This window comes from Ambystoma mexicanum, chromosome 3p (genome assembly GCF_040938575.1).
Source record: "Ambystoma mexicanum isolate Mex_15411 chromosome 3p, UKY_AmexF1_1, whole genome shotgun sequence".
Classification (NCBI taxonomy): domain Eukaryota; kingdom Metazoa; phylum Chordata; class Amphibia; order Caudata; family Ambystomatidae; genus Ambystoma; species Ambystoma mexicanum.
Window position 1 is genome coordinate 266,802,270 of NC_090925.1, and position 27,670 is coordinate 266,829,939.

At 45.9% G+C, this 27,670-nt stretch overlaps 1 protein-coding gene across 4 annotated transcripts in view; it reads right to left on the reverse strand.

Annotated features, from left to right (window-relative positions):
• Window positions 1-27,670, reverse strand: part of OGFR (opioid growth factor receptor) — a 227,014-nt gene that overhangs the window by 116,681 nt on the left and 82,663 nt on the right. For all 4 annotated transcript variants that reach the window (XM_069650775.1, XM_069650774.1, XM_069650773.1 and 1 more), the window contains 2 exons: window positions 19,390-19,471; window positions 17,764-17,842 (listed from right to left, as the gene is read on the reverse strand). In XM_069650775.1, coding sequence (XP_069506876.1) covers window positions 17,764-17,842; window positions 19,390-19,471 — 161 coding nt within the window. The remainder of the gene's footprint in view (window positions 1-17,763; window positions 17,843-19,389; window positions 19,472-27,670) is intronic.

Consider the following 27,670-nt stretch of genomic DNA (forward strand, 5'->3'; position numbering starts at 1 on the left):
TCACGCCCTGTCCATCGAGGGACCCGCTTGTGCAGCGACACTGTCGGAACCGGATTCGCAGGGTTTGGCCTTGTCTTGGGCCCCCATGGATGGGGTGCCCTGAAAGGACTTAGAAGTCCGCTTCTCGGACCGGCTGGTCCTGGGTGAGGTATGACCCTGTTTGGTGCACAGGGCAGAGGCCTAGGTGTTTAGCCACGCCGCCAGTCTGCTGTGTCAATCCTTTATTGTTTTCTTGGAAAAGCTGAGGCAGATCTCACACTGTCCTTTGTGGTCTGGGTAAAAGCAGTGAAGGCATTGAAGGGGTTTGTCCTCCACAAACACGTTCCGTAGTCCACATCTGGTGCAGAGCTTGAAAAGGGACCTTCCTTCCTTCTTCTGGTGCGGAGAAGGCCGGATGGCCTTCTGGAAACTTTGAAGAAACTTCAACGATCTTCGCTAAAATTCACAAACTGATCCCGCTGTTGGCAGAGCACACAGGCTCTTATAGAAAAAAATAGATACTTTTTCTGTCCAAAAAAACCCAAAAACAAAAACGTAGATGTAGCTCACAGAGCAAAACTAGAGGACTCCCCAACACTTGAGCGTACGGAAATCTGAAGATGGCTGACAGAGGAGGGGCTTAGGGAGAGGACTGTCATTGGCAGGGGGCAGTATGACCCAGAGTATAGTGATTGGTTTGAGGAGAAATACAGTTTGTAAGTGAAAGTGAAACTTTTTTCTTTTACAGAGGATTCCCGGCCTGAAAACGGGGAATATTCATGAGCATGTGAATCCATGCCAAACCCCATGCTGTAGAATATACAATTACAGTTGCTTTTCAGATCAGTGGAACACAGACTAAGGTAAGCAATAACTTATTTTAGGGTGGCTCAAGGGAGACCAAAGTAAGTAAAACCTACAGTACACTCTTAAGAATGCACACAGCTATCAAGGTAAGTAAAACCCAAGGCAGACCTATTCTAGACAGGATATACAGCTGGTCAGGGGAAGCAAGACCCAGTTGGTAAACGTATACACTAATATTCTGAAAGAAATAGTTAAGTGAAGCCAACAGCATTACTTTTGAGGACAACCAATTCACAGGTGAGTAAGATAACCTTAAATATACTTTTCAGAATGGCAGGTAAGTAAGAACTTTTGTAACTGCTCACTGTCAAGAGTGACAGCTACAAATTAATCATTTAAACACGTTACATTTCAAGGCAGAATCCCATTCCTTCCCTAGTCTGTGGCATGAGTTCACTCGGAGGTAGAATAGGGGCCCTAGAGGCCTAGGTCCCAACTGTAGGCAGGTGAGATAGGGTTCAGTTGCAGGCAAAGTCAATGTTCCTGAGGAAGTCCCTACAAACAGCAGGTGAAGGAACAGGAGAACTGTCCTTTCTCCTACCATGAAAGTGGGTGGACCTACTCATTTTAAATCATGTTCCCCCGTTTGCCTCTCTAGTATAGTGAGGAGGGGTGAGGGGCAGAACCCTATCTAATAAAGCAGGAGGGAGAGGCTTCAGGAATGTATAGCTCATAAATAGCAGGGGGTGCAGACTGCTAAGACTAGGGCGATGCATGGTCCCACAACTCCCCTCACCCCTCGTACCCCCACCCAGGAGAATCAATAGACATTACTTGCATTTGGATCACATATGTGGACACTCACAACCCAATGAATAATCAATGGCATTTTATTTTACTTTTTATTTTATTGTTTAAAGCACAGACCTAGCTCGAGAGCAGCGGAGCACTGTACAGAGTGTGGGTAGCTGGCATTTGGGCTGGCATCTTTAACAGTAGCGCAGTACTGAGGTCTGTGTGACGGTATGTGCATCCATTGGAATTAGTCCTTGGTCAGGTTTTGTTGAAAAAGCCAGGTTTTGACAGATTTGTGAAATCCGAGAATTGTGGGGGCATTCCGAGCCGACAAAGGGATAGAGTTCCAGAGGGTGGGTGGGTGCATGACAAGAGAAGGATTGTTTGCAGGTCCTCTCTTTGCGGACGAGTTGTTAGTCAAGCCGGTTGGTCGATTTGCTGCGCGAGGAGCATGTGCCACCAGGTACGCTGGTGTGCTACTCGTGACTGCTTTGTAGGTGATACATGCAGTCTTGAACAGTATCCTGGCTTGAAGTGGAAACCAGTGTAGGTTGCGCAGATCAGGTTAATTAGGTTGAATTTCTGTGCTCCCGTAATAAGACATGCTGCAGTGTGGTGGACTGCTTCTAGGGGAGCCGAGTGAGCAGCTGGGAGCCCTGTGAGGGGAGCATTTCACCAAATCGATGTGCGAGACCACAAGGGACTGCACTACTGTCCGAAGTCCTGCGGCAGGATGAAGGGTTTGATTTTCTTGAAGGGTAGAGATTCTGAGCCAGGCTATTTGGGCCTTATAGTCAGGTGGGACTGGATGTATGCCACTTTACGGCAGTTTGGGGTAAGGAGTGGATTCCAGAGATGGGTGAAGTTGGTTTGCACCGATCCAAGGGCCAGAGAGAGAACTCATAGGCAAAGCTCTACAGGATGGGAACTTAAAAAGGGCTCCAAACAGGGATACCCGCTGTCTCCAATGCTATTCATTCCAGCATTGTAACCAATCGCGGTGTTCCTTAGGAGTATGCAGATGCTGGCATTCCCATAGACTGAGTGACACATGTCTCCATGTACGCTGCCGATATGCTGCTTTGTATACGACGACCGGAAGACAACTTGCAGTATATGTTGGATGTCTTGGACCTCTTTGCAGAGCTCTCAGGTATTACCATCAACCACGACAAATCAAGTCGGTTCCCACTGGCAGGCTTGAAAGGGCTGTGTTGTTATCAGCTTCCCAATTTGGAACCAAAATGCTCCACTGACACCTGTAGATCTTTAGGTGTCAACATCTGGCATAATTTTAAGACTTCACACGAGCGCAACACGCATAAGGTGGTGAAATCAATTGACTTTTGGGGTAGACTACCTTTATTGATGCAAAGTGGCTCTCCTTAAAATGGTGGTCCTCCCTCGCTTGCTATACCACTTTGTAAATGTCCCTTATAATATACCTAGGAGGTTCTTCAACAGATTAGACACCATAATAAGGGGATCTATATTCGGAGGGGGCAGGAACAGAATGGCATTGGGCACGCTTCAAAGAACCTATGAAGATTTTGCGATACCTCATTTTGAATTGTATTACCTCGCTGGGCGACTGCAGTTTGTGGCAGGTTGGCTGGTAGACGACCCATCATTACACACAATGCTTTTGCAGCCCTCTGTTGAGCAATATTAGCTGAAGGAGGTCCTGTGAACACACAAGACCTGGCTCATTCGGGCACTGTACCTTCTGACACTAGGTAAGAGGCTGTGGCATAGGGATTGGAGATTCTTGAGGCAGAAGACCCATTCTAACTGCACATCCCTCTGGTTACTGTACTGGCTGGACAACCAAGTACTGTGCGGCGCATCAGGAAGTATTGAGAGATCAAACGGGTGGCTACACTAGGAGACTTGCTTCAGGAAAGGAAGACCGCAGAGTTTGCCGCACTAGTCAAACAGTTTGGCATGCACATGGGCTAATTCCAACTATACTTGAGCTTGACACGAGAAATTGAGCTAGATGGCCAGGATTCCGAGGTGGCCTGGAGGGCGACATGTCACACAGCAGCCATGAGTTGTTTCTGACCAAACGCTAACATCAGACCTCATCTGTGTGCTAGCCAAGCACAGGATTGCGATGACATGGAAGTCAGCGCAGGGCCCTAGTGTTGAGGCATGGTGGGGCGAATTACAGAGATGTGCATTGGCAGAGACTCTGGTTTGGCACAGAGTGGTGTACCAGGGAGTGAAGGAGGTTAGTGAGGATGTAGCATCATGGAACGCATTAAAGCAGGATATGTTTGATCCCCCGGATATTATGCCCACAAAGTGTGGGAAATGGAGCATGTGAGACACCACTGAAGGAGTAACGTACAACTTATGGGACTTGTAGATTCAGAAAGGCAGGGGAAGGCACTGTTTGTAAGTTTATGGGTTGAAGGTGGCATATAAACTGAATATTGTGAAGCTTCTCGTATATATCAAGATGTCTATGTTGCTAAGCTTCCTTGTGGAACTGCCGCGGCAAAAAAGAGAACAATTGTTTAAAAAAAAAAACATCACCATAGTAATGGGTCCGTATTTCCACCTTTTACATTTTTCTGGCCTTCCGATTTGTTCATAGGTGAGCAGTCTGTGTGTGTGTACTTGGTTGCTTCGGCTGGCAATCAAATGGAAAGTGTTGACGATGTCAAAAGTTAAACCAGCGTTTGTTTTGGTCTTGCTCCTGCACCTTATGCTTTGCATACAGTGCATTAATACAACCAGCTATTGCACAGTATGTAGACAGTGACGGAGAGTACCATTTAAACCTAATTAACTGGGCATCTAGTGAGTCATATTTAAATCCTGCAAAAAGTGCAACCTTCTGATATTGAACAAAATTTCAATCAATCCAAAAAAAATAAAGTATCAAGTTTGCCACAAGTTACAGAAAAAAAACAAGTGAGCTAACGCAACCTTCAGCTACTCTACTTCTAACTCCCTCAGGGTTGGTCGTTTTGCAAAAAAAACGAGCTGGAGGTAGATCCCTGTCTTCAGCTGGTGCCTCCCTTTCGAACAGCCTCCCGGCCACCTTGAAACTTGAGGAAAAACATCTTTGCCTCTGCCTTTGCCCCCCTTCTCCCCTGTTGATCTGTTTCTTCTCATGGCATTGTGCACTTGGCCACCCTCTGTTCTTTTGGGCTCAGGTATCTGCTCACCCTGCCACCCTCCTGCACTGCCTCCAGGCCACCATCTGCACTAGGGTTCAGTATCTGTACCCTTATAGCCCGCTCCCACGTTTCTTATGCACTTATCAGATATACCTTTCTGACTAACTTTCACCTGCCACTTGCTGGCTGTACTACCATGGTTTAAAGACCTTATTTATTATTTATTCTTTTTAATATTTATTTATGTTTTCTCTCCTCTGCTTCGCACTTTCCACTCCCCCGCCCCCTTCCTTGCACTTTTCCCCCCCATTTTCCTTTACCATGCACTTGTGCTTTCTTAAATGTCACTGGGCCTAATAAGATCGCTGGTTTTTTTTCCTGTTTTTTTCTCTCCCTTGTTCCCCTCCCTTTTTGCCTGGTTGCGCTCTGAAACACTTGTGTACGAGCGCAATATAAATTAAATATCATTCCATTTCATTTCATAGGAGAACCACTTACTTGGAGGCAAGTACAGTTTTACCACTAGAAGTAACTTAGGCAAGGTAAGTAACTTATATTTCTACAAGAACATTTGTGTATAGCTAGGTAATCTTTTTGAGGACCTATGGGGAGGACACTGAGTCCTCACCATCTTGTATCCCAATGCAGATCACTAATTGTTAGGGATATTTTTCCACAGCCCTCACCTGGATCAGGGGAAAGAAGAGGACAGCCCAGGAACGTTGTCCAGCAGCCACAAAAGAAAACCAGAGCTAGGGTTAAGACTACAGGACCAGGTTGGTATGGATGGACTTGATCCTAAAATTGCACAGCATCAAGGGTAGAATCCTGAAGCAGGCAGATAAGACATCTGTACATCCCAGCATGGATACGGAAGTGCTGATGTCTCCCCAAGACACATCCAAATACTCATTGACCAGCCCAAACCAGCCCTCCAATCACAGAGGGCACGCACACAAAGGTTTTGGCAGTCAGTCAATTAGATCTGCCTCGTGGTTTCCCAAATAAAGGAAGGCCCCAAGTGGAAAATGGCAGAGAGCAAGACTTAAAAAAATACATTAGTACCCCAAAGGATACCAATACGGTACATTCGGCTTCTAATGCAGCAAAATAAAACTCAATGCGAGCTGCCACCAGCCTACTCTCTCAAACCCATGTAGGGTGATAAAGTCACTCTTGGGCCAAAATGGGGCGCTTAGAAAACATCTGAAGAAATTCAAACACATTACATCAGCACACAAGGAACTTCCATGCCTTCCTCTACCTACAAAGCACTCACTGATGTATAACACCCCGTCACATTTATCCTAGAAACTCAACATTACAGGAGGACAGCTTAACAAAAGCAACCAAGACATTGTTGGAGAGGAATTCTAGCAGTGCAAGAAAAAGGAGTAGAGCACTCTGCTTCTTTCTTGCTAAGCTTACGCCATATAAATCATGTACTTACAGTCATGGCCATGGGATCACCAAACAACACGGGACCTAGAGAGTTAATTCTAAAAGGATTTGTTTGGCAACTCAAAAGTGCCTATGTTTCAAGGTAGACTTGAAACAAGGCGACAGAGAACTCAATATAAACAATGGTGTGGAAACTCAGCTTGCTGAAGGACTAAGCCCATCAGTCCTTCCCTCTCTTTCCTTGAGCGCTGCCAGCCAGTGATCAAACAAAGTCACTCACAGTCCTTTGGGTTTTAAGTGCCATGACATTTCTTTATTGGCTTTGATGGATGAATGTCCTTTCATTCCTCTCTTTGGCAGAGATTTTCACCATCCTCCTTGGATTTGTGGGGTCCTTGGCTGTGTTGCCAGGCTTTGCTGACATTGGACCAGAGCACTCTGGAGCTGGAACTGCCAAAACTCGGATCCTATAGTGTCTTTAGAAGATCTGCTGCAGCCGCTACCAACAACACAGTGGTAGGATTCCTACCAGGCAGATGCCTGTGGTCTTAAGCACCACTTCCTTCTCCTGCAACTTTTGCTCACCCCCCCTACATTCTGCTCTCTGAATACTTTTGACCTTCCACCTCAATGCCACAAAATGTTCTGACCTTCATGTTCTCCCTTTAGCTTTCCGCTACTCCTCATCACTTCTCCTTTCTTGGTTATATCCTTCCTTCTCCTTTCCACTTTTTGCCAAACTCCTTACTGTAACTTCCTCTGCCTCATTTTACTGACCTCTTTCCATCTCCTCCACTCTCTCTGCTCCTGCTCTCAATCGTTCTGTTTCTGCTTCACCACCCCCTTCCTGCACCGATCTAGATGTCTCACCTCCAAACTCATGCCCTGCTACACATGGTGACATTTTATGCTCCGGCAGGCCTGTCCCCGGGTTCCCCTCCCAGTTCGGAGGGTTAGAGGTGAGGTGTCCAAGGGGGACGAATACATCCCGCTACATGATGCACAACAAAATCTATCCGTGGTCAGCCATTGCTGTGTGTTTCCTCTCTCCCTCAGTTCCCCAAAATTCAACAAAACATCAGGAAAAGTCAAACCAGAGACAGACTACAATGCTACACTTGCCACTCCATGGTGGTGAAAAGCCACGAGGGAGAGCAGATTGATGAAACTGTGGACTTCCATTGGTGGAGGCTGTTAGGGAGAATTCTCATTTGTGCCGATTCCCTTCAACCTTGGAGACCCCCATCTCTTTTGCTGGACTTTAGGACTTTACATTTTTATCCTGTAGTGAGCGAGACCTTTGTCTCACTACCTCATGATTTTTTATCTGATTTGGACTCTGTGTTTTCTTTGTTTTTGGAGTCTGACAAACTCCATAGGCATCTACCTTTGGTATTGCGACACACATCACCTTCAGTGCAGTGTCACAGACAAGTCCCATGAATTTCTCCTAAGGTTTAAATACCTTCTCTTGGGTGTACTACCTTTCCCAAGAGTAGTAAAGTGAAATTGACTTTACTTACCCTTTTCCTATGCAGGTCCAGCACACCCCATCTTATATGGAGTGCTGGGGGGTTACATAGTAGCTCATTTTCCTACTTTTCTATGTTACCCTCACAACTTTAAATGGCTGGTGGTAATAGGTTAATGTTCCTACCATTGTGCTTTTCTACCTCAGGCTGAATCCTCAGCTGCAGTGGAGCACCCATGAGTGACCATTTTATCAAAATGGCCCCGGTTTTCTTTTTTCGCCATTTCTTGTTTGTGAGGTCTTTCTTGGGTCTTTCAGGTTTTCCCTTTTGTTCGTTTTGCCTTTGGCGGGCTTCAGTACTGAAACCTGTCTCTGGCTCCAGTGTCTCTGGCAGGGCAGGAAGCGAGGGAGGTGCCCTGTCCTTAGTCTTCTTGGTAACCTGAATGCACCCAGTGCTGATTGGCTGGCTGTCCTTGCAGGACAGCCACCCTGCTGTATGAGTGACAGCTAGGCTGTGCATGAATGGGAGAAATCTGCATAAAAGGCGAGGCTTCTTAAACAGAAGACAGAGTCGACCACTGGACGAAACATCTGACGAAGGAATCGTGAAGAGAAGCTTTCTGCATCCCCCTGCACCATTGGTCTGGTGAAGCCCTGCTGCTGTGTTGAAACTGCTTTTCCGAACCAACTAGCGAAGCTCCGGAAAGGACGACTTCTTCCCTTGGGTTGGTGAGACGAACTTTGCTTGAAGACCTTCCCCAACTGGCTGTACTTCTTTGCTGCTGCTGGAACCGAGTGCCAGGGGGTCGAGAAATCCCTAATCGAGTACATAGTCTTTAAGCCGGTCCAGAACTCCAGGAAGATCCTGAAGACCCTCCTGAAGCAGGACGCCTGAAGCTCGAGTCACCTCACCAGAGTGCTGGACTCAAGGAGTGAATGAAACCCATAAAGTGTCCAAGATCCGCGGTGGTGCTATTTGCCGGTAGCTGAAACCGCAAAGTGCCGCTGAAATGAAAGGAGCCCATAGCTGCCGCCAACCTTCAAACTGCAGTGCAGGAGTCCTCCAGACGTCCTCCCTCTTGTCCCCACGACTGAGGCCCAGGAACCCAGGAGCTGCAATCCTGCAACCAGAATAGAAACCGGCTGGATCCTCTTCTTCAACCCTAAGGCTACTGTGCTGACTAAGGGGTATTTATCTCTTGTCTTTAGCTTGCATTATCTCACTTGAGACTTGCCCTAGCTGCTTTTTTGCAGAGTTGATCTCAGCTCTACCTTTCACAAGCCCAACAGCCTGTGGCCCAACAGTAATTGTCTACAAACTCTCTAAATTTGTGCAAGAACTTTGTGTTATCTAAGAAGTGTCTTAGCTCCACAGACATTGTTCAAATTGACTTTGGCTTTCCTGGATCCCTGCAGACTCTTCTGACCCATTGGGCCTCATTACAAATCGCCCGGTATGGAAACAACGGTGGCGGTAAACCCGCCGCCACTGTTGTTTCCATGCCGGGCGATCACAACTCCTGCAGGCGGGAGGTGATGTTCCCGCCAGGTCTGACCTGGCGGGTTTAACACCGCCCACCTGCAGGCGGACGAGGAAACACTGGCAGCATTACGAAATGCTGCCGGTGTTTCCATGATCCCCATTCCCATTGAGTCCTGTAGGACACAATGGGAATGGGGATTAACACCATTCTGCCTCCGTGATTCCCGGAAAACCGGGGTTGTAATGCCCCGGTAATTCCGGGAATCACGGAGGCGGAATGGTAATACGAGTCCGGCGGTAACCAGGCGGTTTTACCGCCTCAATTACCGCCGAACTTGTAATGAGGCCCATTGACTTTGATTCCAACTGTCTCTCATAGGTGGTAACTTGGTTGAAACTTGTATTGCTTGTAAAGATCTTAACTATACTTCATTGGGAGATTTAAAAAGTGCTCACATGCTATGAGAACCAGTTAACCCTTTTCCTTCCCTTAACCTTTCCTTTCCACAACCTCAGAATTTTACCAAGTGCAAAAGTGATATATAAATGCCAATACTGTCCTAGTAATTGAAGTCACCTCAGGGTGTCGGAAATGTGTATGAAGCATCTTTAAAGAGTATCTACTTGCTTATCTTGATTCTGAGAACGTATTATGAAGTGTATTTTAATTGTTGCGCATTGCCCTTTTTAAAGAATGCTTATTTAAAACTGACCGTTAAATAAATAAATAATTATTTTACTAGAAAACCTTGAGTGTACGTGCTATTTGGATACTTTTATGTGTGGATTTCGATGCTACAGCTCACATTTGCCCCTCTTGAGAAGTCTGGCTACTCAGTCACTATACCAACTTGTGACTACAAACCTATACCAATAGGTGGGTTAACTAATACCAAGAGGACAAGCTTGGTGTAGTCTCCCACAGGGTTACTGCATACAATCTTGCCTAACAGAGGCTTACATATTTAATGATTTATGTACAAGCAAAGAAAAGAGGGAAGAATGTCAGTACAGTTGTGCTGCCTCGGCACCAGGACTCAGCACTTCAGATAAGGAGCATTTTACTCCCTCCCTATTAAAGTTGTGAGTAAAATGATTTTTAGGGAGTAAAAAAATAAAACCCATTTGCAGTGAGAGGATTTAAGAAGCAAGTACAAATCCATTTTAACTTTAAAATGGAAATGTTTAGGAATAAATATTTCTTTGCAGTTATTCATCCACATTAATAGATACATTTTTACCACTTCAAATCAGGCAGCAATAACACTACAGTTTCTTCCTGTGGCACTACATTTATTACTGGTCCAAACATATCCATGGAGCAATGTGGATGAAGCAAGGGGGCATGCTTCCATGTGCTTCTCCTATTGTTTGTTGAATTTGTAATCCTTATTTCACCCTTTCTGAGAATCAAATTGGCTGATACACCCCTTATCTCTAGGGCTTCAGGGATTGGGTTGCTCAAGTGACCCAGACAGCGCAAGCATATGCGCACTAACTAATCCCTGAGAAGCATACAAAAACAACTTCACCTGGGCAAAGGAGGTTGAGGGTGGTGTGAGAAATCAAAGGATGTCACACTTACTAGTCCCCGGCTATCTCTCTTTCAGGTGGCCAGGGCACAGCCCTCACCTTTGCATCCAGACCTTGGGGGTGGGCCAGTGCGGGAGGATCACCTGGGTGGCAGATCTTCGGGGGTGGGGGGTGAGGCAACCAATGGTGAGATGCGGTATCCCCCCTTTCCCGTGCCCATACCCAATCCTATTTTACAGTATTTTCACACATTCCAACTCCCCGCCCGCTTTCTACACAAGCACCGGGCTGAGGAAGAAGGACGACAGAGTAAAGAGGCTAACACTTATATATCTCATTGGACATGTCCCGTTAATCAGGTCCGGCAAAGTCAGGCACTTGATCGTAATCACATACATCTCTGATACCCATTAGCTCCCCCAAACGGATAAAAGGCGGGACAAATGATCGAGGGACCTAGCGAAGAGTAGGGAAACCCTAAAGATCCCTGCAGGAGGTCTTGGTCTCCAGGAAACCGTGAAGGTTACGCAGGGAAAGCCAAATACCAGACCAGAAGAAACCTGCATTGTGTTTCAAGGATGCAAGTGACCCACCCGGGTGAACAACAGCATTGGGGAGGCGAGGCGAAGCCTGTGCTTTCAACCTTGAATCAAAGCCGCAGATAAAAGAAAGGAAAGCACACAACTGGTCAGTTAGCGAAAGGCATGAAAGGCCGGTTTGTGTCAAGGAAAGATTGAAGCCGCAACAGTGCATCTCACAATTGTAGGTTGCGTGCATGCTGATGAGACGCGAAAGAACACAAACAAGTGGTCTACTTTTAAGTTACTGATAACTGTGAAGCCAGTGATACAGAGTAGCAGACTGGTCTGGCGAAAGGAAATAGCCCACTTGAAACTCTCCGCAAAATGTTTGATGTCTTGTTATAAAAGGAGCATTTTGAGTGAACTATGAAATGCAGAATGGTCAAGGTTAACCCTGACGAAAGGGGAAGTTAAAAGGTGATTGCTTTAAGAGGAAGATTTCTTTGAACTTTTCCGATTGTGTTATTGAACTACCAGGACCAAGAGACACTGGGGCAAAACACATACAGGAGAGCTGAAGTCAAAGTCTAAGTGGTCCTGCAGGGGTGTATGGTAAAAGCCTTGCACATTCAAAAGTCTTCGACATCAGTAAAAGGTTTTGTTGAAAGGTCCGAGGCGGAGGGAGACCGGAAACATGAAATAAGTTAGGGGAAGGGAACCCCTAATGAAGGTGAAGAAAGCTTGGGGAAGGGAACCCCTGCAAGTGCTGCGATTAGGACGTCCAACCCCAGCTGAGGGAGATCTATTTTGAATCAGGTACTTTTTGTTGAAAGGTCCGAGCCTGACAGAGGGAGACCTACGTGAACATTTATTGAACTGTGAAAGAACCTTTAGAAAACTGGAATAAGTGACTTTAACGTGGAAGGCCAAGCGGGCCTCGACCCACGTTTTGAACTTCCTTTTTTATAACCTGAGCCAGAGTGTGCCATCCTGTTTACGGGAGCCACCTCACTCCGTCCGTGCTGTCCAACGTAGCGAGGAGACTCGACCCGGCCTCCTTGATCCTTTTTGTCATAACACAGACTTTCCTTTGCATACAAACTCTCCATTACACACTTTTTGTATAAGAGATAGTGCAGGCATTAGGTTTTGTTATAGTAGACTATTTTGATTTAACAAAGACTGGCTAAGACTGTGTTTTCTTTATTATTTGATGGTAGAGATTACTCCCATTATAGCTATAGTGCAAAGTAGGAGTTACTCCAAACCCTACGAATTTAACAAAGGTTTTGAAACATGTAACTCTTGTGTCAGTGCCATACTTGTGATACCATGCCTCCCTTATAGTGGTCCCCAAGGGCTGAACAAGGGAAACCTACATACAGGGCAGGTCTGATCAGAAGTGTGAGGTAACCTAGGAAAATGCTGTGGTGCAGAGAAGCGAAGTGGCAACAGGTTTGACAGAGGCAAAAAGGTTGTGAGTGACTTGGACCAGAGTAGATTGGGAACAACAGAGGAAGGTGGAGAGGGGAGAAAATGCGAAACAACAGGAGGAAGTGATCCAGCAGGAAAAGACAAGACAGTAGGTGGTGGTGGTGATACAAAAGAGGGAGTCCTCAGAGAAGGGAAGAATGTGGTGATATAACAAAAGGAGGAGAAAGGTTAGAGAACAGGAGGAGCTGGTGATACAAAAGGGTGTGGGAGAGTGAAGGCATGAGGCTGTGGTGATAAAACTGGAGAGGTTAAGAGAGCAGAACAAGGCGACTATACAATAGTAAAAGAGAACCCGGAAGGAGGTGGTTATACAGCAAGAGGAGTTGGTGAGAAAATAAGAGGAGAGAACATGAAGAGGCCGCGATCTTAGTTGGAGTTGCAGGTTACAAACCAGAAGGCAGTTAAGATGGGGAAAGAGCTGCCAGAGAGAGGGAGGGACATGATTGCCAACGTAGATAGGGGAGATGTCATATGTGGTGACTGGTGGATCATAGTCGGGGTAGGGAGGATAAACAAGCATGTGGCTAAGCAGCAAGGAGGCAAGTGGAGCCCAGAGTAGCAGAAATTGCAGTATTGGAGTGCACAAGGGAAAAGAGAATGAACAAGGTTGTTGTGGAGCGGAAATCGGTTGTTAGCAAGACCATTCCAGATCTGGCCCAGATTAATCCCTCACCCACTCCTCCAGGCAGCCAGTGAACTGTGGATGACCTTGGGCTTAAGCATGGTGGCCTTTAACCTCATTCTTGCTATCGCCCAGGTCTTCACACAGAAAATAAGACGACCCATGGAGCCGCATGTTACTCTCCAGGTGCAGGAACATAATGCATCAATTGTTGGGCAGCCCAGGGGTGACTGAACCACCCCAGTACGTGAGTGCCAGAAACCACCTCCCCAATGATTTCTATGAGGTTGTGTGGTCTAGAAGACAATTAAAATCCAGGAATCTTTATTTTGATTGGTTTGTTCGGACATGGAGAGAAGGAGCTCTTTTTTTCATTGGGATATAAAAGGAGAAGGCATCCTAGCCATTTCAAATGTTATTTTTTTCCCACCCACTTTAATATTTTGTCCCCGTTAGGCAAGAGTGTATGCAGTACCCTTTGGGTGCACTACAACCCTGACCTGCAATAGGAACCCAACCTTTGGTATAAGTCTGTACTAGACAGGTTCGTAGTGTGGTCGAGTAGCCAGGCTTATCTCAAGAGGGGTCAATGTGAGCTGTAGGGGAGTTACACAGAGATTCACAGTGGCAAGTATTCAAATAAACTCTTACACACAAGGTTTCTTGATTAAACAATTATTAATTTGTCATTTAGAATAAAACTTCTTCAGTAGGGAGCAATATAAAACAACACACAAATACACACTTAGTTTTCTAAATCAGCAAATACCCACTTGGGATGGCATACAGGCACTACCTTACAGCAGGTAAGGAGAAGCAGGATGATCCAGAGCAGGTAAGCAGAAACTGGATGATCCGGAGCAGGTAAGCAGATGCTGGCTGATCCAGAGCACGGCAAGCGTGTTGCTGATACAGCTCACAGTAAGCAACACAAAGCACTGGAAGAATCTTGGGTGTGGTTTATATAGCCAGCCACACCCAAACACTAGAGTGGCAACAGGAAGTGGTAACCAGGAAGTTACTACAAACACTAGGATGGAATGAAAGGAGGGATTTGTTATGGGTTCTTTGTGTGCCTATGCCAGGCCTGCCAAGCCTCAACCCAGCTTGCCCCAACAACCTGCCCGATACCCATGACAGTATTCCCCCTCAAGACCCCTCCCAATGGTGTGTATGAGGGTTTTGGTTTTTCAGGATGGTCCCGATGAAATTTCCGCACCAATCGGGGGGCATGAACGTGCGTGTTGGGTTCCCATGATCTTTCCTGGGGTCCGCATCCCTTCCAGTCAATCGAATAATACAGGGTCTTTCGTACTTGCTTGGAATCTAATATGTTCTTTACTTCATATTCTGGTGATTCTTCACCCACTTGTATGGGTGCGGGAGGTGTGGAAGTTTGGGTTCCTGGGTGTGCTGTGTGCTGGTTTTAATAGCGACACGTGAAATACGGGATGTATCCGCATATGGTGAGGTAACGCCAGTCTCATGGCTGCTGGATTAATTACTTTTTCTATTGTATATGGGCCGATGTATCTAGGATGAAATTACTTGGGACCCTTTAAAGCAATGTGTCTAGTTGCCAGCCAGACCGAGTCTTCCACTTGATAATCTGGGACTTTTCGTCGATGGCGATCAGCGTTTCTTTTCTGTGTTTCTTTGGCTTGCTGTAGGTTCCTGCTGGCTTCTCTGGCTGATTTCATGACGCTGGCATGTAGATTCTTTACTGCGGGCATTTCAAGACTTGGTGGTTAGGTAAGTTTGCACTGAGGCTTTTGGCAAGTATGCACCACGTAGAGAAAGAGCGCAGTGAAATAAGTGTTCGTGTTATTGGAGCGAGCGCAGTGAATAATGGCTCTTCTTTCTTAGAGAGGTTTGTGCGCTCGTGCAACTAACCTGGATTCCAGCGTCGTGGGAAGATTCGGTGAGTATGCGCAGCATTACTGATTTGCACGTGTTAATGCGGTTCTTCTTTGTTCTTACAGGTGCCAGTGTAGAAGTCCCCCCTTGAATGGAGATAGCTGCGGCGTGGAGTTAGAACCAGGTAAGCTGAAGCTGAATGATCCGGAGCAGGTAAGCAGAAGCAGGATGATCCGGAGCAGGTAAGCAGAAACTGGAAGATCCGGAGCAGGTAAGCAGATGCTGGCTGATCCAGAGCACGGCAAGTGTGTTGCTGATACAGCTCACAGTAAGCAACACGAAGCACTGGAAGAATCTTGGGTGTGGTTTATATAGCCAGCCACACCCAAACACTAGAGAGCTCATGAGTTATAATGCACTTCCTGTTTGGCAACAGGAAGTGGTAACCAGGAAGTTACCACAAACACTAGGACGGAATGAAAGGAGGGATTTATTATGGGTTCTTTGTGTGCCTATGCCAGGCCTGCCAAGCCTCCATCCAGCTTGCCCCAACTACCTGCCTGATACCTATGACAGATGCCTATGGAGTTTGTCAGACTCCACAACCAGAAGAAACACAGAGTTCAAAATCACATTAAAATACATGAGAGAGTGGGAAAAAGGGTCTCACTAACATTTCAAGTCCTCAAAATCCAGCAAAGTTGCTGGGGGTCTCTAAGGTAGAAAGGAATTAGTACATTTCTGAGAATTCTCCCTAACAGTTCCACTACATTTAACAATGCTCCAAATAAAACTCCAACACAACCCTAATAATTGTGTGCGGCGTGAGAGCCAATAATGGATGGATTATATACAGCTGTTCTTTTGTCTCAAGTGAACACAGTGATTGGTTCTCCTAGTTTGAATTCTGCATCTCATCCACTTCTGGTTTGTCCCTGCATTGCTGTGTGGGTCTGTAGACTGAGCTCCTGTTGTAACTGTCTTCCATTTTGGAACTTTATTCTTCATTGCTATAGTTCGGTCCTGATGCTCTGGAAACACCTTCGGGTGAGAACCCATTGTGCTGTTCTGCACTGGCATTTACGAGCATTGTAGCTACTAGCTCGCAGTGGTGGGTGTGTACAGCACCAGCATGTTGACATCTCAGATTAGGAAACCAATTTAGGGTAATCTTGTTTAAGAGTACGCAAGGTCCCACATTTGAATGCCAATAAGCTAGCCCATTGTAAGAAATTCCTCTATTAAGTCCCTCTTGCATATTCTTATTTTCCACAGTGCAGTAAGTGCCAAGGGCAGCAGTCCCAGGGATGGAATGAACAAACATTTTCAGGCATTGGGGACACTATCAGTAGCCAAACACAGGCCAAGTGTCACACAGACTAAAGATGGGAACCTTTTGTTAATGTGGATTCAGTGGGTTAGGCCTGTTGGAATTACTGAATTGGGGATAGTTCAAGTGTTATCTCTTAGTTCAGATTAATAAGGGGGGTCCTGGGAGTCCCTCTGCCAGACATTAGTCCTGGTTGCTAGAGACTTACCCAGAGTCTTTAGCTCACTATCTTTCACAGAGAAGAAATATCCTAAACATATCAGTCTTTGTCCTGCCCTGGGGCTCACTATTCTTAGAGAGGCACAGATCCACCCTACTGATGAGGTCCAACCAGACCGAAACACGTGTCTGGGGTTTCTGTTGGTTCTCTTGTTCAGAGGAGAATTGCCTAGCATTTCGGTACTGGACTGCCCAGGGCAGGACAAAGACTCATATGTTTGGGATATTTCTAAAGACTCTGGGTAAGTCTCTCGTAACCAGGACTAATGTCTGGCAGAGGGACTCCCAGGACCCCCCTTGTTAATTATCCCTTAGTTCAGGCCAGACTCTGGGGGGTGGCGGTATGTTGAGGGGGGCGGATTTAGTTGGTTTCCCTTCCCTAGGGGTTTGTTTCTCTACTGGGGCCAGCCTCCCTTTCATGGCTATCGGCTACCCTGCTGAGTCTTTGAACCCCATGCTTTTAGATCTGGTGTTTTCTTGTATGGACCCATATCCCACTCACCCCTCCCTCCCTCCCTCACTGCCCACCCTGAGTGTTGTGGCCTGCTTGGGCTTCAGGTCTACTGGAGGACATTTAGCGGGTGGAACTTAAAGCTGGCGATTGACTGATGAACCTGGGGGATCCTCAAGTTATTTCCTACGGAGCATGAATCACGGACCGGTTACTGGCAGCCACCCCTTTTGTCACCCCGATCCTATCACCTAGCCTACAACATGGGGCACAGTCACAATACATAAATGCAACATTTCTAGTGGGCACAAATACTTTGGTTGTTCCAAAAGAACAATGCTGCTGGGTGCTGAATATTTCTATGCATTTGTGAATTCATGAGCTCCACAGAACAGTGCAATAAACAAAAAACACCCTGCATGATTTTTTTTTAAAAAGCCCTGAATCCGTGACATGTAGACCTTTTCAAAATCCACTTGAACTTTTCAAATTAAAACTTTTAGTTTGGGAGGTGCATTATTATGGACCACGGAACAGCCACCAAACTGTGCATCTCTGACGTTCAACGCCACACCACTGCGAATCTTACGAGACCCCAGAGGTGCCCATTGATCAATACAAAAAGATATGACCATTTGCAAGCACACACACAAAGTCCCCCAAGCTCACCATTGTATGTATGAGTGCGATTGCTCCAACAACTGGTAATCTTTAGACCACTTAGAAAGCAGTTCTTCAATGAGAACACCTGCAAAAGAAATGCAAACAAAGATCACTGAACATCCCCCCGATCAGCTCCCATAGAGTGCATACCCTTGCTAACACCTGTTTAACAAGCCTAGTTTACCCCTGCTTCAATTACGAGCAAATTATCCAGCTGGAATCCCCTGCTCTAGACACAGGTTTCTGCTGCTACTGTACAAGAATGTATTAGTCGAGACTTCATTCCAGGATCCACTTGAAACTCTTAGATATATCCCAGTGACATAAAACATACAAGATTATGAAGGAGCCATATTGGTTGACTGCACCCATTGTATCATATAAACTATTAAAAGAATTTGTGTCCAGCAATTAATGCCAGCTCGATAGACCTCCTGGGATGCGTTAGAATTGTAACGGGGTCTCTGTCATTCGAAGAATCCCATTGTACCTTCTCTCTTGCCCCTACTCTTATGCCCCTCTTGCTTCTCTACAGCACTTTCAAGCAGCCTTGCAGAGGATGACACAATAAACAAACAACCAACACTACATAAAAACAACAGTTAATACAGGGAGGTGCTTTTAAGAATGTACTTGTTGCTCTTAACAATGCCCAAGCTGCAACCACAATCCACAGTTTTATTGTCAGATATGTTGATAATAAACAAACTCCAAATCAGAAGTGGTCAATGCTGTGTTGCAGGTGAGATGAATGGGTTGTTAGGATTAGTGGAGGTCAGGTGGTTTCAGCTAAACTGATAATAAAAGAGATTCTTTGTTGGACAATTGTTCACTACGTAAAGCACTAACTACACCTTGGCTCTGGATCCACCCTACAAACACCCTAAACAGAAACAGAAATCATAACATTCATTTACAGAAATAATCCAATGATGACACAGGGCCTCATCACGAGTTTGGCGGTAACCCTTAAATCCGGCAGTAGCGCTATTACCGCCGGATTTAAGGGTCCGCCAAATCAGGGCTTCGGTGGATTTCTCCCCAGCTCTGAGCTGGGTGGAAATCCGCTGAATATTTACGCTCATACCGCCGGCGGTAAATCCGCCGGCGGTATGAGCACGAAATTTCCCCATTGAGCCCAATGGGGAATGGGGCATTCCCGAATGAGCTCAAGGTGGAATAGGGAATTCCAAATCCGCCAAACCCATGATCCGGCGGCAATAGTGCCGGTGGGTTTGGCGGTAGGGCAGATAGCGCCAGCGCTATTAGCGCCGGCGTTATCGCCCATCTCGTGATGAGGCCCTCAGTCATCAAAGTGTGAGCTACACTCTGCTAGATAATCAATTGCCTGAGCGCCCTTACACTGGGCAAACTACTCTTCCAGACATTATCTGCTTACTTAGCCCGGACCATCAGGCCATATAAATTAAACAAAGATCAGCGGCACATTAAACATCAAAACAATATGAGAACTGCCACAAGTCTATATGTGCCAGCAGAAAGCTTGGCAGCATGGCCGCCTACTTTTACCCACTAAGAGAAGACCAGCTGCACATCAGACACTCAGACTCCCGAAAAGATGTGGCAGTGCCAGAGGCCTTTGCTGACTGGGCATATGGAGACGGTTCTCACCACTGGGCTTGAATTTCTCAATGTTCTGGTAAAAACGGAGATTCGGCATTTCAGGGGAGTCCTCGTCCTCATCCTCCAGGCCCTGCAGGAGAGAAGCAAGGCAACATGCACCAACTTAGAGCAGAAAGGAAACAAGGTAACAGTTCAGAAAACAATGCTCTTTAGCCACGGAAACCAGAATTTACAAAATGAATAAACACCAAAAAAAGAGAAAAAAACACAACCTCTGAAGAGGTCACACTGATAAAGCCAGTATAGCTCAGTCAGCATATGCTAGAAAGATAGGAATTGCTTTTGCTCATGTATAATAGGGAGGAGGACATGCCAGTTAGTGCATGCCTGTTAAGGAGAATTTTCAGTTTCTGTGCTAATTCCCTTTAACCCGAGAGACCCTCAGCACTTTTGCTGGACTCTGGACTTTATTTTATTTTAAACTCCTGAGTGAGTGGAATTTTTTAACACTCAATTGTTCTTTGCATATGACTGTGATTTTTATTTCTACTGTTTCATGGAGTCTGGTAAACTCCATACATTTAATACAGGCATCTACTTTTTGCTTTGTGACACCCAGCACCCTATGTGTAGTTTCACTGAGGAGTCTCTTGGATTTCTCTATATGTTTAAATACATTTTCTTGTGAGTACTGCAGTTCCCAAGAATAGTAAGAAAACTCATCTTCCCATTCCTTTTGTACGTCCAGCACACACCACCTTATGTGGGCTGCTGGGGGGTTAAATTGCAACTCCTTCCCTCACTCCTCATGTAACTTGTTGTTACACTGAACAACTTAAATGGCTGGTGGAAGTGGTTACTTTTTTCTATCGGTTGTGCAGGTTACTAGCAGGCTGATTTCTCAGCTGCAGTCCAGCACTTGTGGGTGACCATTTTGTGGCCCTGTATTCCTTTTTTTGCCATTTTTCATTTGTCAGTTCCTTCTAGGCTTTTCTTCAATCGTTTAGAGTAGATTTGAGTCCTTTGTGCATTTTGCCTTTGCGGAGCTTCATCTCTGAAGCCCACCCAGATTCCAGTGTGTCTGCGAAGGCAGGAAGTGAGGGAGGAGCCCGAAGCTTCACTGTCCTTTGTCTGTAGGTATGCCTGGCTGAATCAAATTCTAACTGGGTGGCTGGCTGTCCTGGTGGACAGCTACTCCCCTCCCACCCCCCACGTGATTGACAGCTCTTGGGAGTGTGAATGAATGGGTTCCAGCATAAAAGGCAAGGACTTTGGGACCACAGGCAGAGTCAACCACTGGAACAAGGAATCCAAAGCAGAAGACTAGCAGAGATGCCAGCAGCACCTTACAGGAGCGCAGAGGCACCAGTGAAGCCCTGCAGGTGTGCTGACCCAGTTTTCAAATCGATAGGGAAGACCCGCCAAAGACTACATCCTCCCTTAGCCTGGTGGGACCAACTAACCTCAAGACCTCCTTCATTTTGGACCCTCCCCTGATGTACTGTAACTTTCCCAGGAAGCAGGACACGAATACCTGGGGTATAGAAGAGACTCCCAATGTGGTTTCCCGAAGGGTGCAAGCCTGTCGCCACTCTTGTACAACCTCTACATTAGGTGTCCCTGCGTAGTGCTCGATACATCGGAGCTTACTTTCCGAACTATGTAGATGATACCCAGTTGGTGGTGGAACTGAGTGGCAATTACAGCAGAGACAGCACGAAAGTGACGACACTTCATAACACCATTGAGACATGGATGGAAAAGAACCGGATTTGCCTCAACGGCAGTAAAACTGAGAGGATGATCTTCCAATCCCACCAGGCTCGAGCCAAGTTGGGACAAGAATACGAATCATTTAACATCAAAGACTCCCCTGTTCAGGTTTCATGGAAAGTGACAACTCTTTTTCTGGAGGCTTCAATGGGTACAGATGCACAGGTCCAGTACTTACATAAGAACTGCTTATTCCACCTACGTCTTCTTCAGGATATTCAACCATACTGGAGTGAAGAGAATTGAGCCATCATTGCCAGAGCGGCTATCATGTCCCGTCTTGATTATGGCAATGCCTTATTGTTAGGCACAAACAAGAGCTTCATAGCAAAATGTCAAGTTATTGAAAATAACGCAGTCAGAATAATGAAAAAGAAAACAAAAAGTGAACACATCACCGCCGATAGAACAGCCCTACATTGGCTGAACGTGGAGGACAGGATCCAGTTTAAATCCACGACCCTGGTCCGCAGATACCTGCAAGGGAAAGCCCCGGCGTAGTTGAAGGAAAGAATTACCCAACACGTAACCAGGCGCAGATTTCAGTTGCAGCTCATAAACAAGCTAACGGTCTGGGAAGAGAGTTTCCAGTGATAGCAGCACAAAAATGGAACAACCTTCCCTTACGACTCAGACTGGAATCCAACTACGTAGCCTTCAGGAAAAGTCTGAAAACACATCTCTTCAAGTGATGGGGGACATTCACAGTTCAGTTAGGAAGCCTGCGAGCTTTCAGCGCACTATAAATCAATAAATAAATACAATTAATATATGGACCATTATAGAGTGCGTTGTCTTCTGAAGATCGAATCCAGCGGAAACTTTGCAGGCATCTGTGTGAACCTCCAGAGGCAGGAATTGTGTACCAAAAGTCCCCTCACCAAAGTTTGGAGAATCGTCCGATTTGCAGAGAGTTGGAGCTAGAGGACAGAAGGACTCTAGCAGGGAGGTATTTAGGGAGCGAGTTGAACGTAGAGAGGTCCCAGGCCCCAGAAAGCGTTCTGGATGCTGCCGAGGGTCTTGAATCTGATCCTTGCAACCACCGGGAGCCAGTGGAGAGATTTTAGCGATGGAGAGATGCGGTCCCTGGGCTTGAGGCCAATGATAAGTCTTGCAGTCCTATTCTGGATTGGTTGAAGAGGGCAAAGTGAGGAAAGAGGCAGATAAAGGAAGAGGCTGTTGCAGTAAATTGAGCCTTGTGAGAACCAGAGCTATGGCTAACATTGAGTTTCTGGGGGAAGGTGCGAAAAGGGAGAATGCCTCTGAGGATTTGAAGCTGATAGTGTGCCTTCTTGGCAAGGTCTGCGATAAGAGGTGAGAAGGAGAGAGAGAGAGAGAAAAAGAGAGGAGTCGAAGATAACATCCATGTTTTTAACCTCAGACAAGAGTGTGGGGCAGGGGCCAAAGGAGGGCAGCTAGAGTGTAGGAGGGAGTAGGAGTCCCAATGAGAAGGATCTCAGTCTTACTGGTGTTAAGGCAGAGATCATTAGCAGCACACCATGCCTGAATAGCAGTCAGACAGTCAGGAATGAGAGCAAGGATAGAAGGAAGAGAGGGAAGCTTAAAAGGAGAGTTGTGTGTCGTCAGCATAACACTGGAAATGTGGAGAGAAGGTAGAGATCAAGTGGGCAATCGGTGCAAGGTAAATGTTGAAAAGCCATGGCAACAGGATAGAGCCCCGAGGGATGCCGCTAGTCGAGAGTGAGGTAGAGGAGAGAGAGAGGGGCCCAGTTGAACTTGGGAGGGCCAATTTGAGAGGATATTGCTTAAGTGGATTTCTACGACCGAAGAACAGACATTGTGGTGATCACTGTTCCCTCTCGGGTAGTCCTAGAACATATTTTATTAGCTGTTAATGACATAGGACAATGTGACTTCGATCAACCCATGGCCGGTGATACCCTCATGCATTTTAACAGTACTGAAAAGCTTTGAAAAAGGAGAAAGGACGGATGAATGACTGTTCATGGTTCCCTGGTTCTCTGAGAACTATGGGTGCGATTGAAATAAAAAAAGACTTTTTAGTATTTTTAGTATATGTAGTTGGAACTCGAGGGGCTTTAAGTATTTGTACACGAGTAAGGAAATCTTTGTTAAATTGTGTATGCACGATTTTATATTAATACAGGATACATTCCTTTCAGACAATGTGGTTTTAGATGGTTACTCAATTCTCTAAAAAAGAGTGACTAGGGGAGGACTGGGGAGGGAAAAAGGTGGCCTTTTAACTGCAATTTGTTGTACCACTGTTAATGATCTTGTGGAACAGAAAGCCCATGGTAAAAGATGGGAAACTTTCTTTGAAAATTGGAATTTGTAGATATTAAATAGGGAAGTCCAATAGTACAGATCCTTTGAATTGTACTTGGCAACGTGGCTTACAAGCCTCGCAAATAGATTTTTTTTGTTCTGTCCGAAAGCCTATGGGTGGACCAGTGTGATTGGAATATAACAAATGGCACCCCAAGTGACCATCATAGATTGAGTGAATGGTATCAACAGTAAGACGACAGACGCCAAGTGATCACAGTTAAACAATATTGACTTAAATCCTAAATCTAAAGATGGGAGCAAGCTACGAACATCAAATAACGCAGTCCTAGTGGTGTCTTGTCAAAATGAAAGGGCCTATGCTAAAACCTATTGCCAATCCTTACCTCTAAAAACAAATAGTTTTGGAAATCGATGTTACGAAAAAGAAAGAAGTGTTCACAAAATGATATGTCAGGATGTTCAGTCCGTTGGCCTCCCTTCTCCATGTTTTCAGCATGGGACAAGGAGGTACACTCAAGCTTAGCACAGTCTCTGGCTTCTCTAGGGCCTGGGTGCCGTTCAAACATTAGCATCAGGGCCTTCCGTACCAAAGTCTCTTTGGCTTTCAAAGGCCCTTGATTCAGAGGACCTGATGCAACAAACGCACATGCTTTTTCCTCTTTCAGATTTTCAAGGTACTTGGTGTCTCGGGCGATTCACTATTCACCCCGGATGCCCCTCAGCCAGACTCAGATCTCGGATCCCCCTCAGTTGGGCTCAGATCTGGCAAGGCTTTCTGGTCCTTGTAGTTCACTCTCACGCAATGGTTCACATTCAGTTTAGTTTCCCTTAGCCGGGATCAAACTATGCTGTTCTATTTTCTGGTGGTTGATTGGGGTTCCCGTCCCCTTGCTTTGGTTTTGTAAGCACAGTTCAAACTAAATTAGACTATCCTCGATCGGGCACAAGCCTTTTAAACAATCACTTTCATGGTTCACAACACATTTAACCAAGAACTTCGAATGATTGTTCATCCCCCGCCAGACCACTCAGTTACTCTGTATCTTTCCCCGCTCCTTTCACACGCTGGGGTCATCTTCACTTGCGCCGCGTTTCCTTTTCAATCAACTGTCTTTATACAATTGTTGTAAGCGCTCCGCTACACAAACCAGGCATTCATATTGCTCCTTGACTCACCGGTTGAGATGGGAGCAATCCTGCTTCTGTCAGTCTTCCATTGGAGTCAAAGCTACGGCTCTTCTTCTGCTGGTACCTCCTCAACTCTGCCGTTCACCCGGGAGGGCAGCTGTTACCCTTGTGACCCTGGATATGATAGTTTGCTTACAAGGGTCTTCTCCCTCAAGTCGAGCTCAGGCCCCTCTCAATTTTCAAAGTCTAATGTTTTGGACTCAATGCACTTCCAGATATTTTGCTCACACTTCCTCAGCTCCCCAAAACGGCATTCTCACCGTTTGGGAACATCAGGCGCAACAAGGGGATCTTCTGCTTGAGGTGAGGGTCCTACCACCTGCCACTCAAAGGCCTGGGCTCTCTGGTTTGGCCCAGGGGAGGAGCAGAGGGCCCAGGGGAGGAGCACTGATGTGGGTGCCGCCAGGTGACTCCAGCTGCCCCTGGATTGGCCTCCTGTAGACACAGCTCCCACTCAACTCTGCAGCCTCCCATGTGCTCACCAGTCCAGTGTCTAAGCAGCTTTTCCTCCTCCAGGTCTTCCAGGTTTTCCCTGGCAACAATTGTCTCCCTCTGGCATCTCGGCACCTTTCAGCATTCCCAGCTCGCTCAAAATACTGTTTCTGGCTACTGCTTCTGGCTGCTGCTTTTATACTCCCAGCTGTTGATTGGAGTCAGGTGTGAGTAGTTTTCCCTCCCTGTCCAACTCTTCCTGACCTCGGTATCGGGACAACATGGAGACTGCCCGAGACTTCCCATAGGAATCCATTAACCATGGATTCCTATGGGTAATCCTCATGACTCCCATCTGCCTCTTCTCCGTCCCAGCCCTTGGGTATTTCAATAGGTGAATGGGATTATGGGAATTGTGGTTTTCTACAAAAAAGGGATAAAGATGTTGTGAATTTTTATCATCAGGAAAAGGGGTTTGAATGTAGGGTTGTTGAAAAGTGGGTTTCGTGGAAAGCAGGGCAAAACTCATGTTGGAATTTAGGGGATGGCCTTTGTTTTCCCAGATGGTTTTGCCTTTTCCTTTCAGAAAGGTACTGGGGTATGATGGGACACTGTTGACAATATCCCATTACAAATGAGGGAAGGTGGGGTAGGGGTGTATCGGACCGGGGGAATACCAGGTCTCGCCCGAGGGCTTGTCTCCCACAGTCCCCAATTACCCCCTGCCCAGATGATCCTACCTCGCTCGTCCGCCCCCATGGTTGGGATCCAAAAGCGATGGCCCTCCCCTGGCAACCTCAATAAAGAATTCCCGGGAATAGCCTGTGAGAAACGCCTCAGGTTTCTCACAATAAGCAAAAATAAGTTACAATCCCTCTGGTCATTAATGTAGCAAAAGGAGGGGGAATTATGCTAACTTGTACTAGAAATAAAGCAGAATTAAACTGCTGGAAGTTAGTAAATGACAGACAATTTGCAACTGTACTATCAGTCAAATCCTATTGTTGAAAAGGAATGGGATGTTTATTTTTTCATACTTACATAAAGCCCAGAGTGACTCCGACTTGAAATGTGAAGACTTGGAGAAAGAGGCTTGGTCTTTATTTTATGATTTTGAGGACATCGTTATCCTTATCAAAAAAAGTAGTAATTCTAGGGCCCCAAGAACAAATGATCTATGCAAATCGATTAATGAAAGAAAATCCTGAATTGTGGGCGTTAGGCAAGATAGTATGCACACTAAAGACCTTTGGGTTTCTTACTATACCAAACAGGTAAATGCGATATAAAATGATTTTACTAGTTCTGAATACACTTGATAGCTGTGACAATATTGCACGGCTAGTGCAATCTGTGCTTTCTACTGAGGGAAGTGTATGTTTACATTCATACTTTTGATTTTTAGGGAGAATTTTATGTCCAAATTTCAATGATCGAATAACAGAAATCCTTGGAATGAATTCCCATGAGAGAACTATTTACAGGTGATTAGAATCACGACAGAGATCGTTAGGCAGAATTGCATGCAGTACGCTCTGGGACCACCACACACAATTAGGACTACATGTGTAAGCCAAATCAACCTTTGGTATAAGTCTGTACCACACAGTTTCTGGTAGCGAGCTGAGCAGCCAGGCTTATCTCAAGAGTGAATATGAGCAGTACAAGTCATTACACAGAGGACTTTCAATCACAGTGGTTCAAGTAGATACTTATACTCCAGGTTTCTTGTTAAAACACTTATTATTTTATTACACAATCATTTAGAAAACATTACACTAGAAGGAGGCAACTTAATATTATATACCAATACACTCCAATACAAAATATTTTGAGACAGTTTGAGCTCCCCTGAAATAGGAGCCAAATAGCAGTTCTGTTACTTAGAAGTAAAAAGGCATAAAGGTACGTAGAATAGATCACATATACTTGTTAAGACTGTGCAAATAGTTTCAGTACACCAGAAGAGTACAATTCAAGTCAAGAGACCTAGACAAAAGTCAATGGGCTAGTGTTCTGGATAGGAAAGAGCAGTTCTGGTATGAATCGGTAAAGTCTTTGCAAAAGTTCTCAGAAGTAGTTTAGGCGAAAAAGAATCATTTGTTGGATCACAAGCTGATTAGGCCTGCAAGTTGGGAAATGTCAAACTTTCACCGCGAGAGTGACGGTCTCTCAATCGGGTTGGCACAGTACCATAGAAGAAACAAATGCAGCTGAAGTTGTTGGTTCCTGCTGACCTCGCTGTTCCGGAGCCTCAGTCGTAGGGACAAGAGGGAGGACGTCGGGGGTACTCCTGCACTGCACTGGATTGGCGGAAAATGCAAACAAAATGGAGTCACTTCAGTTCGAGTAGCTGTTCTTCAAGCACACAAGCTGGTGTCTTTCCCCCTGGTTAATCCTAACCAGCTTCGAGAACGGTATCCAGGTGGCTTACGTGTTGATTGGTCCCACCAACTCAAAAGGAAGAAGTCGTCCTTGAAGGGGCTTCTCTGTCGAGATGAACTTGGCAATTCAGACCTGCAGCAGGGCTTCACCGGGCAAACCAACGTTCCAGGATATGCAGCAGCTGCCCTCTTCCAGCTAGTCTTCGGTTCTTTTGTTCCAGTGGTGGACTCTCCTTTCCAGTCCAAGAGATTCGCATTTTAAACCGTTCTCTCCCTTT